Genomic DNA, 21,094 nt, shown 5'->3' with positions numbered 1-21,094 from the left:
TGGTGAACCGTTTAACCTCTCCACTGCTCCTGTCCTCGTTCAACAGGAGGTGAAACAGCAGGACTTCTTCATCGGAACTGTGAGGGTTAACGGCAGAATGGACTGGCCTATGCTGGACTCGGCTGTTGGCCAGGCTTTTAAGGTGAGTCTCAACAGGCACCTCGACTGTGAGAAAGCACATTTACATTCAAAGGTGGATATATTGTTGATGCAAATGTACCCTAAAAATGTTATTTGTCTAAACTTAAATGACAAGGTAGGGTGTAGGGTTATGTCTACAATCAGAACACGCATAAATACAGGGCCACTTTTCTTCTCAGTTAGGACATGGTTTTGGCTAGAGTTTAATCTGTATCTGTAAGTTCTCAGTCTGCTTTTCCCCAACACCACTAATGCTCCTCTAATCTCCTCTCCCCTCCTCTGCCTCCCCTCCTCTGCTCTCCCCTGTCTCTTCTCCTCTCCCCTGTCATCTCCCATGTTTCCTCTCCCCTGCCCCCACTCATCTCCTCTCCCCTGTCTCCTCGCCTCCCCCTTCTCTCCTCCCCCCCAGGTGTACATAGCCAAGGTGGACCCCACCTCCAGCCTGGGCCTTACTACAGACTCTGTCTACAGCTACAGTATGAACCACATCAGGAGGGTGCTGGGAGGGGAGCTGCCAGAGAGCCAGCCCTCACGCTGTGTCTCCAAGGGGCCCAGCAGCATCACTGTCACACTCAAAGGTCAGTACCTGACTAGGATCATAATGGTATAATTATGAACAATGGTCATTTTCTGGAAATATACCATTATTTAGGGCCAGTATGTAATACAAGGATGCCCTTTATCACTGTATCTATTTAATGTGACGATCAAAAAACTTGTTATAAAAGTTAGCTACAATCTGCAGTTTCATTTCTGATGTAGACAAATATTTCTCTGAGGGAGAGGGTATTTGTTAATGTACTATTAACTGATTATCACAGCAAGTTAGTTTTTTCCCGTTCCATTTCTTTGATCATCGATTGTAAAAGACAGCTCGTGTCTAGCTCGTGTTAGATATATTTGGGGTCAACAGTCAATGGAGTTAATGTTCACCCCAAAGGTCATTGTAGCACATGTTTTTTGGCCGCGAGACCGTGTATGTTTGGTCTAACTCATTCGCCTCCATTCGTCTGCTCCGGGAATTTCTGTCCACTCTCTTCAGATCTCCCGTTCCGCACTGAACAATGATGAAAGGAATGTTTTATTTAGAGTTGTCATGATTTATGACCCATGCTGTGGACGTTAACCAGATATTTGGACTGCTTGTTATGTTCCATACTAAGATATGATGTAGAATATTAAGTAGGATGGATGATTGGCTGTGAAGCAGGCTTGGGTTCAAATCCATTTCAATTCAGGAAGTAGACTGACCATTCAAATGATGTTCAATGGTTTACTTTCTGAATTGACTGGCATTTAAATGGAATTGACACCAACCCTGCTGTGAAGTCTCATAAGTCCTTCTGTTTGTCTCGTTATTGATTCAACTCCATCGCGCCCCTGTCTTTGACCTCTCTCTGACCCCTGGCACCCTGTAGCAGAGAGCTGACTTTGGGCTAAGATTTGTGGTGTCTACAGTGCCTTCAGAAAGTATTTATACCCCTTGACTTATTTCACATGTTGTTGTGTTACTGCCTGAATTCAAAATTGATTAGAAAAAAATGGTGGTCAGATTGGAAATTTAGCCAGGACAGCGGGGTTAAAACCTCTACTCTTACGATAAGTTCCATGGGATCTTTAGTGACCACGGAGAGTCAGGTCCCCTACACAGGGCAATGTCCCCAGTCACTGTCCTGGGGCATCGGGATATTTGTTTTAGACTAGAGGAAGGAGTGCATACTACTGACCCTCCAACATCACTTTTAGCAGCATCTGGTCTCCCATCCAGGACCAACCCTGCTTAGCTTCAGAGGCAAGCCTCTAAAGCATTTGACCTTCCCATTGTGATACGGATGGAGGATTGGTTGATTTTTCTGTTGTTTTTTAAGTATACGTTTCAAGATAATTGACGAGAAATGTCCCGTCCAACCCATTGGGTATCTCACTACACCCCATTATGCCATGTCTTATGCAGACAGACGGATTAGAAGTACATTTACATTGTCAGACGTGTTACAATACAATCAACTTTCTAACTCTGAATGACACTATACCGCTCCCTACTTGCTATATAAGAGAATGTGTGGCTTCCCTCCGTCCCCTAGGAGATCCAGAGGAAAACATAGAACATAGAAAACAAAAGATAATTCAGTCAATATCTGAAGGATCCTAAATAAACATTTCGGAATATCTTCATCCATTGTCCAACTGTTGCATTTATTAGAATAGTTTGTTAAACATTTTAACAATTCTGATGACTGCTGCTACTGGCACCCTGTAGCGGAGAGGTTAGGGCCAGGTTGAGACTGATTTGTGGTGTCTACAGCTCTCTACTTGCTAAGTTCCAGAGGAAAACACACACTCAGACAGGCCATTAGCAGATTAGCTTTCTTGGTTCGATGTCGTTTTTTTTTTTTTTTTTTAGAGCGCATTTCCTTAGAACAGTAGTGTACATAGATCCATTTCAGGGTAATCCATATCAGTTAGAACCCCATTTGTGTTTTTAAATCAATGAAGAGGTGCAGGCTGGGTAGGCTGTCTGTTCCACCTGGCTAAGCAGGAATGCCGTAGGCCAGGGTGGGAAAGAAGCAGGGGAGTGCAATCGAGGGTTCAGAGGAACATGATCCCGCTGCAGCTTGTGTGTCAGACAGCTCAGGCAGTCCGACCCAACTGGCCCAGGCCTCACACACACACACACACACACACACAAAACACACACACACACACACACACACACACACACACACTATAAATGTGGGTGGTGATATGTCACACTGTAGGGTGAGGGCATGGAGGAGGTAGGGGGGAGAAGGTATGGAGAGGGAAGAGGAGGAGCACATACTCCTTGCTCTTGATCTGGGAGTTATTTACAGAACATTCTTTCTGCACTCCAAGTTGTTTATGAAGGGAGACATGTGATGCGGTAAATCGTTAAGCAGAACACACACTCCCTGATTTAACTACTCCCTGGTTTAACTTCATGTACAGTATGTCTCTGTGGGCAGCTGAATGGAGGGCTGTTTGGAGCACCCTACACCCCTACCAATCCTTGTACCTGACCTGTCTATGTGTTGTCAAAGAAATGCTGTTTACCCATATAATCCCTATAATTCCGTGCCAAGATGGACAATTTTTTTTTTGTCCATTCTAGTGTTACATTTAATTCTGTGTGTTTACCCTGAACAGACAATAAAGCTTCCGAACACTTAACGTTTGAACTCTGCGTCCTGCAGGTCTGAAGGAGAAGTGTGTGGACAGCCTGGTGTTTGAGACCCTCATCCCCAAGCCCATGACCCAACACTACATCAGCCTGCTGCTGAAGCACCGCCGCCTCATCATGTCTGGGCCCAGCGGCACTGGCAAGACCTACCTCACGTCTCGCCTGGCAGAGTACCTGGTGGACCGCAGCGGTCGAGACCTCAACGACGGCATTGTGGTCACCTTCAACATGCACCGCCAGTCTTGCAAGGTGGGGACAGGATAGTGTGTGCCATACGGTACCGGGGTTCCTCACTCCTAGTTCTGGAGAGGAGCTACGGGCTGAGCAGCTGATTATTGAAGGCCCAGTGCAGTCAAAAATGTGATTTACCTGTGTTTTTAAATATATTTCCACCCTATGAGGTTGGAGTAATATTGTGAAATTGTGAAAATGATATTGGCCTTTTAGTGTAAGAGCTGTTTGAAAGTAAGTTTATAGACCGATAAACCTCTCAACCAACCAATAAATCAAATGTATTCATAAAGCCCTTTATACATCAGCAGATGACACAAAGTGCTTATGCAGAAACCCAGCCTAAAACCTCAAAGAGCAAGCAATTTGGTATTTTCTTAGGATCCCCATTAGCTTTTGTGAAGGTAGCAGCCACTCTTCCTGGGGTCCACACAAAACATGAAACATGACATAATACAGAACATGAATGACAAGAACAGCTCAAGGACAGAACTACATCAAACAAAATGTAAATGGTACACATAGCCGACATATCAATACATACACACAATATCTAGGTCAAACAGGGGAGAGGCGTTGTGCCGTGAGGTGTGGCTTTTTTTTTTTTTTAAACCAGGTTTGTTGTTCATTTGAGCAATACGAGATGGAAGGGAGTTCCATGCAATAATGGCTCTATATAATACTGTACGCTTTCTTTAATTTGTTCTGGATTTGTGGACTGTGTAAAGACCTCTGGTGGCACGTCTGGTGGAGTAAGTGTGTGTGTGTGTGTGTGTGTGTGTGTGTGTCAGAGCTGTGCAGATGTAGAAGCTCGGTGGCTAGGAAAAACTCCCTAGAAAGGCAGGAACCTAGGAACCAGGCTGTGAGGAGTGGCTTGTCCTCTTCTGGCTGTGCCCTGTGGAGATTATAAGTGTACAGGGCCATTAAGGCCAGATCATTCTTCAAGATGTTCAAATGTTCATAGATGACCGGCAGGGTCAGATAATAATCACAGTTGTTGTAGAGGGTGCAACAGGCCAACACCTCAGTAGTAAATGTCAGTTGACTTTTCATAGCCGAGCATTCAAAGGTCGAGACAGTAAGTGCGATATAGAGAGGGTCGAAACAGTAGGTCCGGGATAAGGTAGCTTATCCGGTGAACAGGTCAGGGTTCCATAGCCACAGGCCGGATAGCAGAAACTGGAGCAGCAGCATGGCCAGGTAGACTATGCATGGGGACAGACAAGAGTCATCAGGCCAGGCAGTAGAGAGGGGGAGAGAAAGAGAGAGTTATTAGACTGGCATATAGACTATTACAGCATAGATACTGAGACGGAGGGGATCGGGGGACACTGTGGCCGCATCCGGTGATACCCCCGGACATTTCCAACCAGACAGGATATAACCCCACTCAAGGCTAGTATAGCGAACAGAGCCTGGCACGACCGGATGCACACTTCCTAGGGACAGCATGGGATTGCACTAGCAAGCCAGTGACTCAGCCCATGTAATAGGGCCAGAGGCATATCATCCCAGTGGAGAGAGGGGAGCTAATATGATACCATTTGTGTATTCTAGTCAAGATTCTAGCTGCCGTATTTAGCACTAGCTGAAGTTAATTCAGTGCTTTATCCGGGTAGCTGGAGAGTAGTATATTGCAGTAGTCTAATCTAGAAGTGACAAAAGGATGGATTAGCTTTTCTGCATCGTTTTTAAACAAGAAGTTTCAGATTTTGCAATGTTACGAAGATGGAAAAAAAATTGGCTCTTGAAATATCTACAGTACCAGTCAGAAGTTTGGAGACACTTCTCATTCAAGGGTTTTTCTTTATTTTTAATATTTTCTACATTGTAGAATAATAGTGAAGACATCAAAACTATGAAATAACACATATGGAATCATGTAATAACCAAAAAAGTGTTAACCTCTGGGATATGTGGGGCGCTAGCGTCCCAGCTGGCCAACATCCAATGAAAATGCAGAGCGCCAAATTCAAATAAATTACTATAAAAATTCAACTTTGATGAAATCACAAATTCAATATACCAAATTAAAGCTACACGTTGTGAATCCAGCCAACATGTCAGATTTAAAAAATGCTTTACGGCAAAAGCAAGCGATGCTATTATCTGACGATAGCACCCAAGCAAACTAACACAGACCATCATATTTCATCCCTTCAGGCGCGACACAAAACACAGAAATAAAGATATAATTCATGCCTTATCTTTGACAAGCTTCTTCTGTTGGCACTCCAATATGTCCCATAAACATCACAAATGGTCCTTTTGTTCAATTAATTCTGTCGATATATATCCAAAATGTCCATTTATTTGGCGCGTTTGATCCAGAAAAACACCGGTTCCAACTTGCGCAACGTGACTACAAGATACCTCAAAAGTTACCTATAAGCTTTGTCCAAACATTTCAAACTACTTTTGTAATACAACTTTAGGTATTTTTTAACGTAAATAAAATTGAAGACAGGATGATCTGTGTTCAATACCAGTGGAAAACAAAGTGTAACGCGCCTCTAACAAAGAGTACACTTCCCTCGAGCCTCATTCTGAACAGTGTTACTTCTTAATTTCTCAAAGGAAAAACCTCAACCAATTTCTAGACTGTTGCCATCCAGTGGAAGCGATAGGAACTGCAAGGTCTCTTAGAAATCTGGATTCCCAATGAAAACCCATTGAAAAGAGAGTGACCTAAAAAAAAAAAAGAATCTGAATGGTCCTCGGGGTTTCGCCTGCCAAATAAGTTCTGTTATACTCACAGACATGAGTCAAACAGTTTTAGAAACTTCAGAGTGTTTTATATAAAAATCTATTAATAATATGCATATCTCAGGTTTGGGCCTGAGTAGCAGGCAGTTTACTTTGGAAACGATTTTCATCCGGACGTGGAAATACTGCCACCTATCCCAGAGAAGTTAAACAAATAACAATGTATTTTATATTTGAGATTCTTCAAAGTAGCCACTCTTTGCCTTGATGACAGCTTTGCACACTCTTGGCATTCTCTCAACCAGCTTCACTTGCTTTTCCAACAGTCTTGAAGGAATTCCCACATATGCTGATCACTTTTGCCTGCTTTTCCTTCACTCTGTGGTCCCTCATCCCAAACCATCTCAATTTGGTTGAGGTCGGAGGATTGTGGAGGCCAGGTCATCTGTATCACTCTCCTTCTTGGTCAAATAGCCCTTACACATCCTGGAGGTGTGTTGGGTCATTGTCCTGTTGAAAAACAAATGATAGTCTCCCTAAATGCAAACCAGATGGCATATCTCTGCAGAATGCTGTGGTAGCTGGTTTAGTGTGCTGGTTAAGTGTGCCTTGAATTCTAAATAAATCACAGACAGTGTCACCAGCAAAGCCCCCCCACGCCATCACACCACCTCCTCCATGCTTCACGGTGGGAACCACTCATGCGGAGATCACCTGTTTACCCAGTTGATTTTGAGATGCGTCTGTTACTTGAACTCTGTGAAGCATTTATTTGGGCTGCAATTTCTGAGGCTGGTAACTCTAATGAACTTATCCTCTGCAGCAGAGGTAACGCTGAATCTTCCTTTTCTGTGGCGGTCCACATCAGTGCCAGTTTCGTCATAGCGCTTGAGCTTCATGTTTTAAAGTAATGATGGACTGTCATTTCTCTTTGCTTATTTGTGCTGTTCTTGCCATAATATGGACTTGGTCTTTTACCAAGTAGAGCTATCTTCTGCATACTAACCATACCTTTACACAACACAACTGATTGGGTAAAACACCTTAACTTTTAAGAAGGCACACCTGTTAATTTAAATGCATTCCAGGTGACTACCGCATGAAGGTGGTTGAGAAAATGCTAAGAGTGTGCAAAGCTGTCATCTAGGCAAAGGGTGGCTATTGGAAGAATCTAAATATATTTTTGATTTGTTTAACACTTTTTTGGTTACTACACGATTCCATATGTGTTATTTCATAGTTTTGATGTCCTCACTATTATTCTACATTGTAGAAAATAGTAAAAATAAAGAAAAACCCTTGAATGAATAGGTGTTCTAAAACTTTTGACTGGTAGTGTAAATAATTTTAAATTCCTTATATTAAACCAGAGGGCACAATTTTATTTTTATTGACGGATTGCCAGGGGCACACTCCAAACAAAGTATTTGTTTAGTGAGTCTGCCAGATCGGTTGTAGTAGGGATGACCAGTGACGTTCTCTTGGTAAGTGTGTGAATTGGACAATTTTCCTGTCAAAATGTATGAAGTACTTTTGTGTGCCAGGGAAAATGTATGGAGTAAAAAGTACATTATTTTCTTTTGGAATGTAGTAAAGTAAAAGTTGCCAAAAAATCAAAATAGTAAAGTAATGTACAGAAACCCCCCCAAAATACTTAGTAGTAGTAGTTTAAAGTGTTTTTACTGAAGTACTTTACACCACTGCCCAAATGCCTTCACACCAGGACATTAGCATACTTTATATACTGTTGCACACGCACTTATCACATAGTATTCCATACATAAGTTAATGCCATGCAACCTGAGATGAAACCTGTGTGAGGTGCACATGTACAGTACAAAAACAGATTCATGCACCGTATATTTATGTGGTGGACACTTGATACGGTCACATGAGGTTGTGGTATGTCACAAAATAATGTTACGACTACACATATCAATATTCATTTTATATATCAATATTTTGCTAAGTCTTGCTAAGTGGATGGGTCTCCACAGAAGGTGTAAACGGTACAGTCAAATGGTTACTTGCAGAGTAGAAATATCAGAAATAGATAGTCAATATAAATCAAATCATATACAGCATGTACAAGAACAATATTAATAACAATATCAGTGATAAACGAGGTAGTTATATGCATACAATCAGGGGTCAAGTGGCTGAGCAGCAGGACAAAAAAATAAAAATAGTAGCAGCAAACGTATGTGTTTAGAAAGAGACTGTTTCTGTCCTGCCCTTGACTTTGGTGCAGGGCATGTGATGTCCATAGCCTCGTCGCAAAACTCCCATCTCTTGTCAGAATAGTTTGTCTAGCTGTGTCCAGTCCAGGTGGTGCTTGTACAGGCAGACACTTTTTCAGAGGAAGGATGTCAGCGTTGCGCAGCAGATAAAACCTGGTCCCGACAGTCCGAATGCTCATTAGCGACAACACCAGGCTCCAGAGCATCGAAGCTGTATAACAGGGAATAACAACAACTGGTACTGCTTGATCTGTGGCAGCAGCCTGAAGTTGTTGCCAGCCATAGCTTTCCACCAGCACTGCACCAAACTTGGTGTGGCCTGTGATCAGGAAGTGAAGGTTCAGACTGTGGTGGAGCTTTAGCATGTTCTGCCAGGCACAATACCAGAGCACAAACATGTTCTTGTTTTGGCCACTGCAGTTATCACAATTCAGATCCACACATGTTTCCTCCAACTCCGTAGTTGATGAAGAAATGGTGCATGTAGATGATGACTGCTCTGCTGTCTTTGCTTGCTTGGGCCTGCTCTCTTTTTGATGGGAGGCATTAGACTATTTCCCTGTATGACTGGTGTAGGAGAGTCAGGCATGTTCTACTGATGCTGAAAGACAAATTCCAGATACAAATATTTTAGCATTATTGTACAATAGATGCGAAATGGCATTCTGAGATAATATTACCACACAGTTCATACACGTAATGTTAGCTAGCAAGCCAGCCATCGAACTTCAGCTGGCTAGCTAACAGCAAGCTTTAACTAATGATACAAACCGATAGTCATAGCTAGCTAAAGTTAACTAAATAGGTTAATTGTGAGCTAGTTAGCATTAGGCTATACCTAACAATGCGAAATGGCATTCTGAGAAAACATCACTAACGTTACACACACTTCATACACGTAAGTTAATGTTACCTAGTAAGCCAGCCATCTAACTTCACCTAATGTTAGCTAGGTAACAGCAAGCTTTAACTTGTTATGGCTGCAATCCCCCTATCGGGATAAGTGTCATCAACAACCGCTGAATAGCATAACGCTTCATTCAATAAATATTACTACAAATATTTATTTTCATGAAATCACAAGTGCAATATAGGAAAACACAGCTTAGCCTTTTGTTAATCCACCTGTCGTGTCAGATTTTGAAATTATGCTTTACAGCGAAAGCAATCCAAGCATTTGTGTAAGTTTATCGATCGCACGACAAAACATTAAGTACACTTAGCATCAGGACGCTTGTTCACGAAAATCAGAAAAACAATCAAATTAATAGTTTACCTTTGATGATCTTCGTCTGTTTTCACTCACAAGACTCCCAGTTGCACAACAAATGTTCCTTTTGTTCCATAAAGATGATTTTATACCCAAAATACCTCTGTTTGTTTGTCGCGTTATGTTCAGAAATCCACAGGAAAGAGCGGTCACGACAACGCAGACGAAAATTCCAAATAGTTTCCATGATGTCCACAGAAACATGTCAAACGTTTTTTATAATTAATCCTCAGGTTGTTTTTGAAATATATAATCGATAATATATCAACCGCAAATGTCTTTCACAGTAGGAGAGGGAAAAGCAATACCTATCCAAACTCTGTTGCGCGAGCAAAACTCATTTGACCACCTGACACGATGTTATCGTTCTGGCTCATTTTCAAAATAAAAGCCGGAAGCTATGTCTGAAGAATGTTGACACCTTGAGGAAGCGATAGGAAAAGGAATCTGGTTCATATCCCTTTAAATCCAGCAAAGGGAGGCTATGGAACATGGAGTTTTCAAAATAGAAGCCACTTCCTGTTTTGATTTTCCTCAGGGTTTCGCCTGCAATATCAGTTCTGTTTTACTCACAGACAATATTTTGACAGTTTTGGAAACTTTAGAGTGTTTTCTATCCAATACTAATAATAATATGCATATATTAGCAACTGAGACTGAGGAGCTGGCCATTTACAATGGGCACCTTTTCATCCAAGCTACTCAATATTGCCCCTGCTGCCATATGGGGTATTGGGGTCTTTTGTTTGTGCATGTCACGTTAACTTTGGCTAGCTCCCAATTCATAGAGTAACATTACTAGCAATACAAACCAATTGTCATACAGTACCTTGCTAAAGTTAACCAAATAGGTTCAATGTTAGCTAGCCAGCTAACCATCGAACTCCAGCTGGCTAGCTAACAGCAAACTTCAACTTGCAATGAAAACAACTTTCTGACAAAATTAGAAACTTATAATATCTGAAACTGTAGCTAGATTCTTACTCGTATACATGGATGAAAGCTTCACGGCAGACTGCAACCCCTTTTATTAAAATAAGACGTAATTTCCGTTTAGTTTGCCCAGCTTGTTTGGCCCGTTGTCTTCCACTGATTTCAAAACTCAATAAACTTCTTCCGTGACAAATGTTGATCGCCGTTTCTTCCCTATCACTGTCATCAGAAGACTCTACAATGTCTTCTTTAACTAAAATGTTTTTACCTAAATCAGGGATTTCCTCATCGGTCTGATTCATTTTCTGAGTAAGAGTCAACATGGCACGATTGTCATCCAGAAAGTAGTCCATCACAACTGTTTCTCACTGACCGTTGTCGATAGCGTCGGTAGCACCTGATAAATTCAGGGCAGCAATGTTATTGAGAGCTGTAGCAACATATTTGCAGTTCTCCATGGCTAACATTATATATTATTATCTTTAGAAAAAAACTGCAGTAGAAAGGATTATCTATTCATAACGAGCAGCTCATTTTATAGACACAAGATGCAATACCGCAGACCAATCAAACTTATCTCTCAGCATGTCCAGCCCACTCATTATCTCAGACAATCATGGGTAGCGGGAAGGTTTCTGGCTTTTTCTTTGGCTAAACCAACTAGGCTCGTAATTTTTTTTATTTTTCATATGTACAGATGGCACAAACGTTTCTTATTAAGGCACATGAAAGTTCACATACTGTATTTGAGAAGGCCAAAAAACACATTTAGATTAAAAAACATGTTTTACATTCAAGTGGCTCTCCAGTGAAGTCGTGACTTGCGACATACACCTCGTTTCCTGAATCGGGTCACAAATGGTCAATTGATTCTGTATCCCCACAACAAAATATGCACAGTTAAAATAGCACTAACTAAACATTTACCTCTAATTGTCAGGTGTGTTAGTGTTGGGCTGGCATAAAAGGCTTGCACACCTTACAGTTCAGGACCAACAGAAAGCAATCTGGTTTCGGGTTTGTGAATTAATATCACCATACATCAATAACATTACCTCTCACTCCCCTCTGAACAGGATCTCCAGCTCTGCCTGTCCAATCTGGCCAATCAGATTGACCGGGAAACCAGCACCGCTGAAATTCCATTGGTGGTTATCCTGGATGATATACATGATGCCACTTCCATCAGCGAGCTTGTCAACGGGGCCCTCACCTGCAAATACCACAAATGGTGAGCAGACTAACACTGAAATGGAACCTTTTCTCAAATATCTAGTACATTATTGTTTCTAATCTGAACTGTGATGATTCTGTGTTTATTTCAGTCCTTACATCATTGGAACAACCAACCAGCCGGTGAAGATGACCCCGAACCATGGCCTGCACCTCAGCTTCAGGTGAATGAAGAGACAAATCAATTTGTTTTGTGTGTTTTTTTTCTGTGTGCAGGTTTTTGTTCTGACCTAGCCTTAAAACATCTAATTTAAGGCTACAATATATCCCTGTCATGCATCTAAAGTATGCTTTGATGCATATTTAAATTGGGATGTTGTCAGTCTAATGAATATGGACAGTGGTTAGAAAATTGGCAATGTAAAACAGTGCCTTCAAAGTATTCATACCCCTTGACTTATTGCACATTTTGTGTTACAGCCTGAATTCAAAATTGATTAAATATATTTTTCCTCTCACCGATCTACACACCACCCCATCATGACAAAGTGAAAACATTTTTTTTTGAATGTCTGCATTGGCATTGAAAATATAATCTCATTTACATAAGTATTCACACCCCTGAGTCTAAACATGTTAGAGTCCTTCTGGTTAAGTCTCTAAGAGCTTTGAAAACCTGGATTGTACAATATTTGCACATTCTTTAAAAAAATTGTCAAGCTCTGTCAAGTTGTTGTGTATCATTGCTAGACAGGCATTTTCAAGTCTTGCCATACATTTTCAAGCGGTTTAAGTCAAAACTGTAAATAGGCCACTCAGGAACATTCAATGTTATTGTGGTAAGCAACTCCAGTGTATATTTGGCCTGGTCTTTTAAGTTATGGTCCTGTTGAACAGTGAATTTATTTCTCAATGTCTGTTGGAAAGCAGACTGAACCCGGTTTTCCTCTATGATTTTGCAATTGAAAATTCCTTCAACTACATTTGCAGAAGCCGTCAAGCGCTATGATGAAAAAACAATCCATAGTTCTTGCTGATGACAAGCCATAACATGATGCAGCCACCAGCGTACTTTAAAATTTGAAGAGTGGTACTCATTGATTTGTTGTGTTGGATTTCCCCCAAACATAACAGGACATAATTTTCTAGCAATTTTAGTTTAGCATGTATGTTTTGGAATATTTTTTTTCTGTACAAGCTTCCTTCTTTTCACGCTGTCATTTAGGTTAGTAATTATTGTGTAGTAACCACACTGTTGTTGATCCATCTTCAGTTTTCTCCTTTCACAGCCATTAAACTAACTATGTTAAAAGTCACCATTGGCCTCATGGTGAAATCCCTGAGCAGTTTCTTTCCTCTCTGGCAAATGAGTTAGGAAGGACGCTTGTATCTTTGTAGTGACTGGGTGTATTGATACACCATCCAAAGTGTAATTAATAACTTCACTATGCTCAAAGGGATATTGAATGTCTCCTTTTTTTTATTTAACCCATTTACCAATATGTGCCCTTCCTTATGAGGCATTGGAAAACCTCCCTGTTCTTTGTGATTGAATCTGTGATTGAAATTCACTTGGTCGACTGAGGGACCTTACAGATAATTGTATGTGTGGGTTACAGAGATGAGAAAGTCCTTCAAATATCATATTAAACACTATAATTGCACACAGAGTGAGTCCATGCAACTTATTGTGACTTGTTAAGACAAATGTTACTCCTGAATGTATTTAGGCTTGCGAAAACAAAGACTCAAGACGTAATTCCACTTTGACATTATGGTGTATTGTTTGTAGGTTAGTGACACAGAATTTCAATTTAATTCAATTTTAAATTCAGACAGTAACACAACACAATTTGGAAAAAAGAGGTGTCAATACCTTCTGAAGGCACTGTATATATTAGAAAAGTACTTTGATACATACAGTATAACCTAACCATTGACCCTCTCCTGACCCCAAGGATGGTGACCTTCTCTAATAATGTGGAGCCAGCCAATGGCTTCCTGGTGCGTTACCTGCACAGGAAGTTGATGGAGGCGGAGGACGAGAGGAGCCTGGCCAACGAGGACCTCCTCAGGGTGCTGGACTGGGTGCCCAAGCTGTGGTACCACCTGCACACCTTCCTGGAGAAACACAGCACCTCTGACTTCCTCATCGGTAGGAAAACATTCTGTTATAACTGGGAAATAATACACAAATATTAGGTTACACTTTACTAAAGTTAGGTTACACTTTAATTGGATAGTCCCCTGTGGATGATCTATAGATCTAAATCTACATACTATCCAAATAAAGTGATATAAGTAGTTACTAGAGATCTGATTCTTGTCCATGGCCATAGACTGTGTATTTTGATTTGATGTGGTCATTAAATATTATTTATTCTCTCTCTCTTGCGCTCTCCCTCTCTCTAGGCCCGTGTTTCTTCCTGTCCTGTCCTGTGACTGTGGAGGAGTTCCGCTCCTGGTTCATTGACCTTTGGAACCTCTCCATTATCCCCTACCTGCAGGAAGGAGCCAAGGATGGCATTAAGGTCAGACAGGTTTTACTGTCCTGGTAGATGAATTATAGCCTGGTCCCAGATCGGTTTGTGCTGCATTGCCAACTCCTATGGTCATTGTCACGTCAAACAGCCAGATCTGGGACAAGGCTAGGTGAATTGCAGGTAAAGTAAATGGATGGAGCAAAGATCTTGCAAGGAATAACACTCACACTTCTCTTTTCAAACTAGCACTGATTTTGCTGATAACTTCCTTAGAGGAAAAATTGACTTACTATCACTGTGATTTGTAGCTGTCTCACCTAGCTGTTTCACCTGTCTAATGCAATAACTGTAAGTCTCTCTGTATAAGAGCGTCTACTAAATTACTAAAATGTTAAATGTGCTCGGAGTATGACGTATTGTGGCTTTGTGCCACAGGTGCATGGTCAGAAGGCGGTATGGGAGGACCCAGTGGAGTGGGTGAGGGGCACCCTTCCCTGGCCCTCAGCCCAACAGGACCAGGCCAAGCTGTTCCACCTGCCTCCCCCCAGCATGACCTCTGGAGGCCCAGGCCAGCCCAGCGAGGCCTCAGCCAGGCCTCTTAATAAGGAGACCCCACCCAGCTCCATGGACACCCTGGACCCTCTGGTGAGACACTCGACTTCCCATATTTGTACCATGGGGTATGCAACTGTTGTCCTGGAGGTCCCACAGTGTGTGTATGATTTTGTTGTGGTCCAGCAACGAAACACCTGATTCACCTACTGTGATAGTGGTCAATTTTGAACAATGTGATTTGTTGATTAGTTGAATCAGGTGTGCATAGCACGAGCTGGGCTGGAGCAAAAGCCTGTGGTACCTGATTCCCAACCCTGCTGTAAGGCCTTCTCTGGCCTCGTCTGTATCTCAATTCTATTACTATTACTGTATGTCCTTGGAAGGCATCGTTGTCACAACCATTATATATTATATAACATTATATAGAGTTAATTTGAAATGCTTCACCTGTTCTGACCATTTACCCCTCTGTCTGTTGTTCCAGATGGCTATGTTGTTGAAGTTGCAAGAGGCAGCCAACTGCATTGAATCTCCGGACAGAGAAACAATGGACCCCAGCCTCCCTACATTTTGAACGTCAACTTCAACTGTAGACTCAAAACCTAGCCCTTCAAATAGCCCCTAAATATTTACCCCTATGTGAGCTCTAGTATACACAGTTCATAATATTCAGGAACAAAAACTCCAATATAGTTTTCTGCTCCTTTTGGACCTTATCTTTAATCTCCGCAAACAACAATCACACTACATATGGTTGAATGAGAAGCCATTTTGTTTTGATGTTTTGAAATTGTATTCAATCATGCCAAGTCATACCAACATATATTATAGTGAGAGAAAACATTTTTGATTTCTTGAACTAGCGGTTATATTCACAATACACAGTATAAAGTCTCTCTTTCTTTACTGAAGCCTTCTCTCTATCACTGCTACCCTCGATAGAAACAGGTGCTAATTATCGAGATAATAAGTATCACTCTTACTTTAGAAATGAATCCTCATCTCTCATTGGTCTAAGCAGGTGATTCTTCCAACAGCAAGTTCAAATGACAAAATAGCACCATTCTTGCTTGTCAACTTTTGCTCAGCAACAGCAACATGGCCTGCAGTGTGCATGTACAATTAAGTCAATTGGAGACCCCATTTTTGGCTTATCGGAAAGAGTATGGCGGCATGTTGTATGGCTCGCCAGGTTGTATAGTCCTGGTCCTGAATACATATCCATCAATCAATATTTGAAGGCCAAATCTTAGACATATGCAACTCTTTATACATAACCAGGTGAACTTGTTTTTGACTCTGTGACCAAACATACTGAATGCCTTAATAAATATATTCCTTATGATAACCTCAAGATGAACAGCAGTATACAACAGTGGTGCTTTGCTTCATAACCATCGCCTCAGAGCAGAGTAGTGAGTGCCAGGACATTGACTTTTTGCCCCCCACGCCTAGTTCAGTGCAGTCCTGCACAGGTCAGTTTATTTTGGAGCCGCACCCGCTCCGTCCACATCATTTCCGAGCCTCACCCGATATTCGACATCAGGACAGATTTTCCTCTGCATAGAGTTGTTTCCGAGAGACGATCCATGACACTCCAAATTACATCAATTTGTTTGACTGTTTTTATGACTCCAGAGTAGTAAGGGAGAGGGGGATACCTAGGAAGTTGTACAGAAATGCATTCAACTGAGGTGTGTCTTCCACATTTACCCCTCAGGCTATTCCCATTCCCTGCAGGAATTCATTTGTCTGTTCAATGTTTGGATAAAATGAAACCATGCCATGAATTAAGGCCTATGTTCTTATTTTCACAATGCAATGCGGCACATTGACAACTCACATCGCTTTGAATAGGATCCTATTTAATTAGCCTTCTTCTTACTTGACGAAAGCCTATAGCCGACATAACAAAACAATACCTTTACATTCAAACGTAAGTAAACATTTCCCATAACTGAATAGGCTGTCGGCTGCAAAAATAGCCTACATTCATTCAGTAGGCTATTGGCTACTCAAACGTTTACAAAGCCTCACAGGACTAAACTGTATATGGCCTGCGTATGGTCTAAATATATGAAAGCCTGAATTATTGTAATAATGAACTTATATTAACTGAATTAACATAAACAAATACCTGCTTGCACTTTTGCAGGCTGTGTCCATACCGGGTTGTTGTCCTTGTCCACAATGACTCCAAAATCCTTCCAGACCGGGGATTTCAGTCACGCAGCACCTGTTTCCACAATGGTGTATTCCACCATCACAACCGTTGATAGGAAATGTGTTCATTCCAGTCGCCAGCTGATTATTTTATTTTTTTTGCAGGTCAACTGTGGGGAGCCGTGGGTAGTTCAGGGTTGATTTTAATGTCACTTAACTATATTTGAGGGATAAACAATGTGTTCCAGGTAGTCTAGATGGTGGGGATCAGGCTTCCATGGTCAAGTGAAGAAAACAGGGTTGAACAGAGCAGCACACGGACACATGGTTATTTCCTTATGGTTAATATCTTTGCTTATCATTCATTGCAAAATGACAAATGCTGTCCACTCTAACCAACACATTTAAAGATGTCATCAGTACATACTACATTTCAGCTTCTGTGGTACTAGTTCCTCATTTAGTTGCAAGCAGCATACATTTGAATTCATTTGACTGAACTGACATACAGACATAGATTTGAAATCCAACTATCCGTTTGAAGATAGAAGGCCACGCCAGCACTACCAACATATAAAATCAGGTATTACTAAGAAAGTTTTTTTTTTTTTTGGAATAACGCATAAGCAACTACTATTTGCTTCTGGCTCAGATATTGCTTGGCTTTTATTTTGAATATGGTGAGGTATGGTCTAATCTATTCCACGACATGATTCGGTATAGTTAATTTTGCTCAATGCTTTATTTCCAAAATCGATTTCAGTTATTTTATCTACACTAGTTGCATGGCGCAAATACCTAATATGCTGATCCAAATACTTTACTGTAATCTTGCATGTTGACAGTCTAGTGTGGGGTCAGAGCATAAAAGTGCTTAAAAAAGAATGTACACGTGGATCTTTTACTCAATGTGGTAGCCGTATAACATCGCAGCTCATTTAGGTGCTTTCGAATATAGCCTTTTCCCAAAGCTACGGTCTCATTCCTTGTAGAAAACATGTATTTGGGCCTATTACCAAGACCCCGGGGTGAGTTGAACATCATTATTTAGAGTTCTCTGTTGCACCCCACAAATCCTTTTCGTCAGACACAGGTTTAACTCTGCTATTAATAACAGTCTTTCATCCACTGTAGCAACCAATGGTGCTCTCCCCTCTTTTTGACTGGTACTATTGCTTTGCTCGCCTTTGGTTTTAGGTTATGACCGTTCAGACACACAGCATAAAACAGAAGAATCATCTGTTTGCGCATAGCAATGATCAAGGACCATTTCCCACTTTGGAGGCATGGGACATAGAAAGATCGGTTGATCAAAACAAGATAGAAGTCAAAGACGATGTACATCTTTGTATAATGGGGTCACTTTAGAGTATAGTGGGTTACGGCAGTGCTCTCAAAAGATACAACTGGCCATACTGGCTGATGCTGAAACAATGTAGGAGAATCAGTCTGTGTTTTGGGACTCTATGATCCCTTTATCATAAGTCACCTGTGTATAAAGTGCCATTTAATGTCAGATTGCTTTCTTTGTACAACGGTTATCACAACAGAAAGAAATGGTGCACACTGTCACAAGGTCATTATTAAGCACAGTGCAACTAAACCACCGCGATGAAGTTAAAACATGGTACATTCCCTTTTTACTTCAGTTTTTTGGTATGCTTTTGCATCAAACTGTAAAGCGACGCCATCTGATGACTTGAAGCGAATTGCTTTTGCTGCCTTGTGTGGTCACATTTTTACAAATTGAAAGGAATCCTTGAATAACCATATGTGTGAAAAGATGCCCCTTTGGCCAATCCATTTCACAATGACACCATGGCTGCGTTTACACAGGCAGCGCAATTCTAATCTTTTTGCCTAATTAGTGTAGAAAGAGTGGATCGGATTGGCCAAAAGACCAATAAGAGGAAAAAGATCAGAGTTGGGCTGCCTGTGTTAACTCAGCCTACTAGACCCATATGAACCTTCTGTCATCTTAATGATTAGCCTCATTAACAACTCTGCATTGTTTTACCATTTAGAAGAGTATATTATACCCCGTATCTATGTATGCAAGCAAACAAATGCCATTCTGCTCGTTCTTCATCTCATTCACTGGTCGTTGTGGCTGTTGCGCTGTCGTGCTGTGTGTTTTGCTAACTATCTTTTGTATCAGGACTATGCAGCAACTTCTACTGGTGTTGGCAATTAGAGAAAAGAAAACGGTCAAAATTGTTCTGAAAGCTTACAAACCCAGTCTTGCCCCAGTCTTGCAGTAAGTTGGACCAAATGACGATTATGAGATAGTTTTCCAGGCAGGGTTTGACTATGCCTTAGTGTGAATTTTGATGCAAGTGTTGCATTGAGACAGAGTGAGTATGTAACCTTTGACAATGGAAGGGATGCTTTGTGTCAAACCTTGGTCCCACAAGACACCACCTGACCTTGAATTGGTGGGAAAAACCTGGGCTTTAGCTCAGTGGGCTAACATACCCTTGTGGCGCACAGGAAACCCGGGTTTGAACTCAGGTTGGTCACATGAGGGATATAATGTGTAGGTTATAGAGTTTGTTGTCCAAAGATTTAGGCCTGTATTGCAGTTGGGCACAATTGAAATATTATCTAAGTTCATAGTTCAACATAAAAACTTGATTTAAAAATAAAATCTAAGATAAATCAACGTTTTTTTATATCAGGGTCTTCAAAAAATCTTAAACAAATCTGAAGTTCTTGGAAATGAAGTATTTCCACTCGAAGGCCAATACAGGTTGCTGAATAGTCATAATTATTTTGCAAAGCTTGTTACTGACTCACAATAAAAAAAATATAAAAACTGTAATAATGGTATCTAATGTCACTGACGGGCAAATGTGATGGATTTTTAAATGTTGTAAATGCATGCCAAATGAGTGTGTGAACAAAATATGTAATAGCATCAACGTATTCTTAGGGGTTCATTCTATATAGAAAATGCTTTTTTCTTTTTAATATGCTGATATTTGATATTTCTTTTTCTAAGGAATCCTTTGTAAAATTTCATTTATCTATTTTGTACAGGATTTCATAATTGTAAACATTTGTACATAGTTCTGCATACTGTATGCGACAACAATCATTAAGGAAAACAAATAACTCCATAAAGGCCTATTACAAGAATGAATAACTTATCACTCCAGAGTTGAGCCCAATACATGGAGAGGTAGGCATGCTTCTGAAATGACATTTTCATCCACCTATCGCTGTTCGTTCCAGTCAATAAAATCATGTCATATATGATTTGTCTCATAATTGCGAAAATACTTCCTTTTAAAATGATGAATACCATTTTGCAATCAAAGAGTGCTTGAGGTCTTTAAGAGCGATCAGTGCTTATTTGGGGTGTGGCCTAACCATCATATCTGTGTATATCATAGTAATTTATCAGAACAAACACAGCAGTGAACTGGAAACGGGGTGAAACACAGGGTAAACCCCCTGCTCACCTAGGGGTGTCAAAATCATTTTGGCCCCCAGGGGCAGCATTCGTTCTTCATCAAGGTCCGAAGGGCCACACTGAAAAGTGGTTATATTTCCTTGCCGTCAAAATTTGTGAAAATTAGTTCTCTATCGTTTTTGGAATATAAAAATACTCCCTGACTGTCTAGCTTTCATTTCAGTGATTATTAGCTAACTGGAAACAGTAAAGAAACTGTATGAATGTACAGTAGGTCCATTATCAGTTCAACATAGTTTTGATTTGGTTTTATTCATTTTGTAAATGTATTTAGTTCACCCCCCCCCCCCCCCCACACACAGAATGTTTAAATATATATAAAGCATTTATATAGATATATTTTTCACAAACCACCCGTGGGCCAGATTGGACCCCCTCTCGGGCCTAATGGTCCCTATTCTTACTAGAGTTAGTGCTATTTGGAATCCTTGGTACGTCCCTACCCTGAACCGTAACTTTAACCATTTTAACATTTCAACTTCAACGGGGTAATGAAAGTGTTGGGATGTCCCTACTAGGTCTATA

General features: G+C 40.9%; 1 protein-coding gene across 2 annotated transcripts in view; it reads left to right on the top strand.

Annotated features, from left to right (window-relative positions):
- Window positions 1-20,334, top strand: part of LOC139413252 (neuron navigator 1-like) — a 132,537-nt gene extending 112,203 nt beyond the window's left edge. Inside the window, exons 20-28 of one of the 2 annotated variants that reach the window (XM_071160401.1) lie at window positions 47-142; window positions 551-719; window positions 3,354-3,589; window positions 11,797-11,951; window positions 12,046-12,117; window positions 13,852-14,048; window positions 14,306-14,424; window positions 14,812-15,021; window positions 15,416-20,334. In XM_071160401.1, the coding sequence (XP_071016502.1) occupies window positions 47-142; window positions 551-719; window positions 3,354-3,589; window positions 11,797-11,951; window positions 12,046-12,117; window positions 13,852-14,048; window positions 14,306-14,424; window positions 14,812-15,021; window positions 15,416-15,505 (1,344 nt within the window). In that variant the 3' untranslated portion in view covers window positions 15,506-20,334. The remainder of the gene's footprint in view (window positions 1-46; window positions 143-550; window positions 720-3,353; window positions 3,590-11,796; window positions 11,952-12,045; window positions 12,118-13,851; window positions 14,049-14,305; window positions 14,425-14,811; window positions 15,022-15,415) is intronic. The other variant, XM_071160400.1, reaches the window with a different exon arrangement.
- Window positions 20,335-21,094: the final 760 nt, after the last annotated feature.

Source organism: Oncorhynchus clarkii, chromosome 7, assembly GCF_045791955.1.
Source record: "Oncorhynchus clarkii lewisi isolate Uvic-CL-2024 chromosome 7, UVic_Ocla_1.0, whole genome shotgun sequence".
Taxonomy (NCBI): domain Eukaryota; kingdom Metazoa; phylum Chordata; class Actinopteri; order Salmoniformes; family Salmonidae; genus Oncorhynchus; species Oncorhynchus clarkii.
Note: the sequence above shows the minus strand (reverse complement) of the source record. Positions and strands in the feature narration are given on the sequence as shown.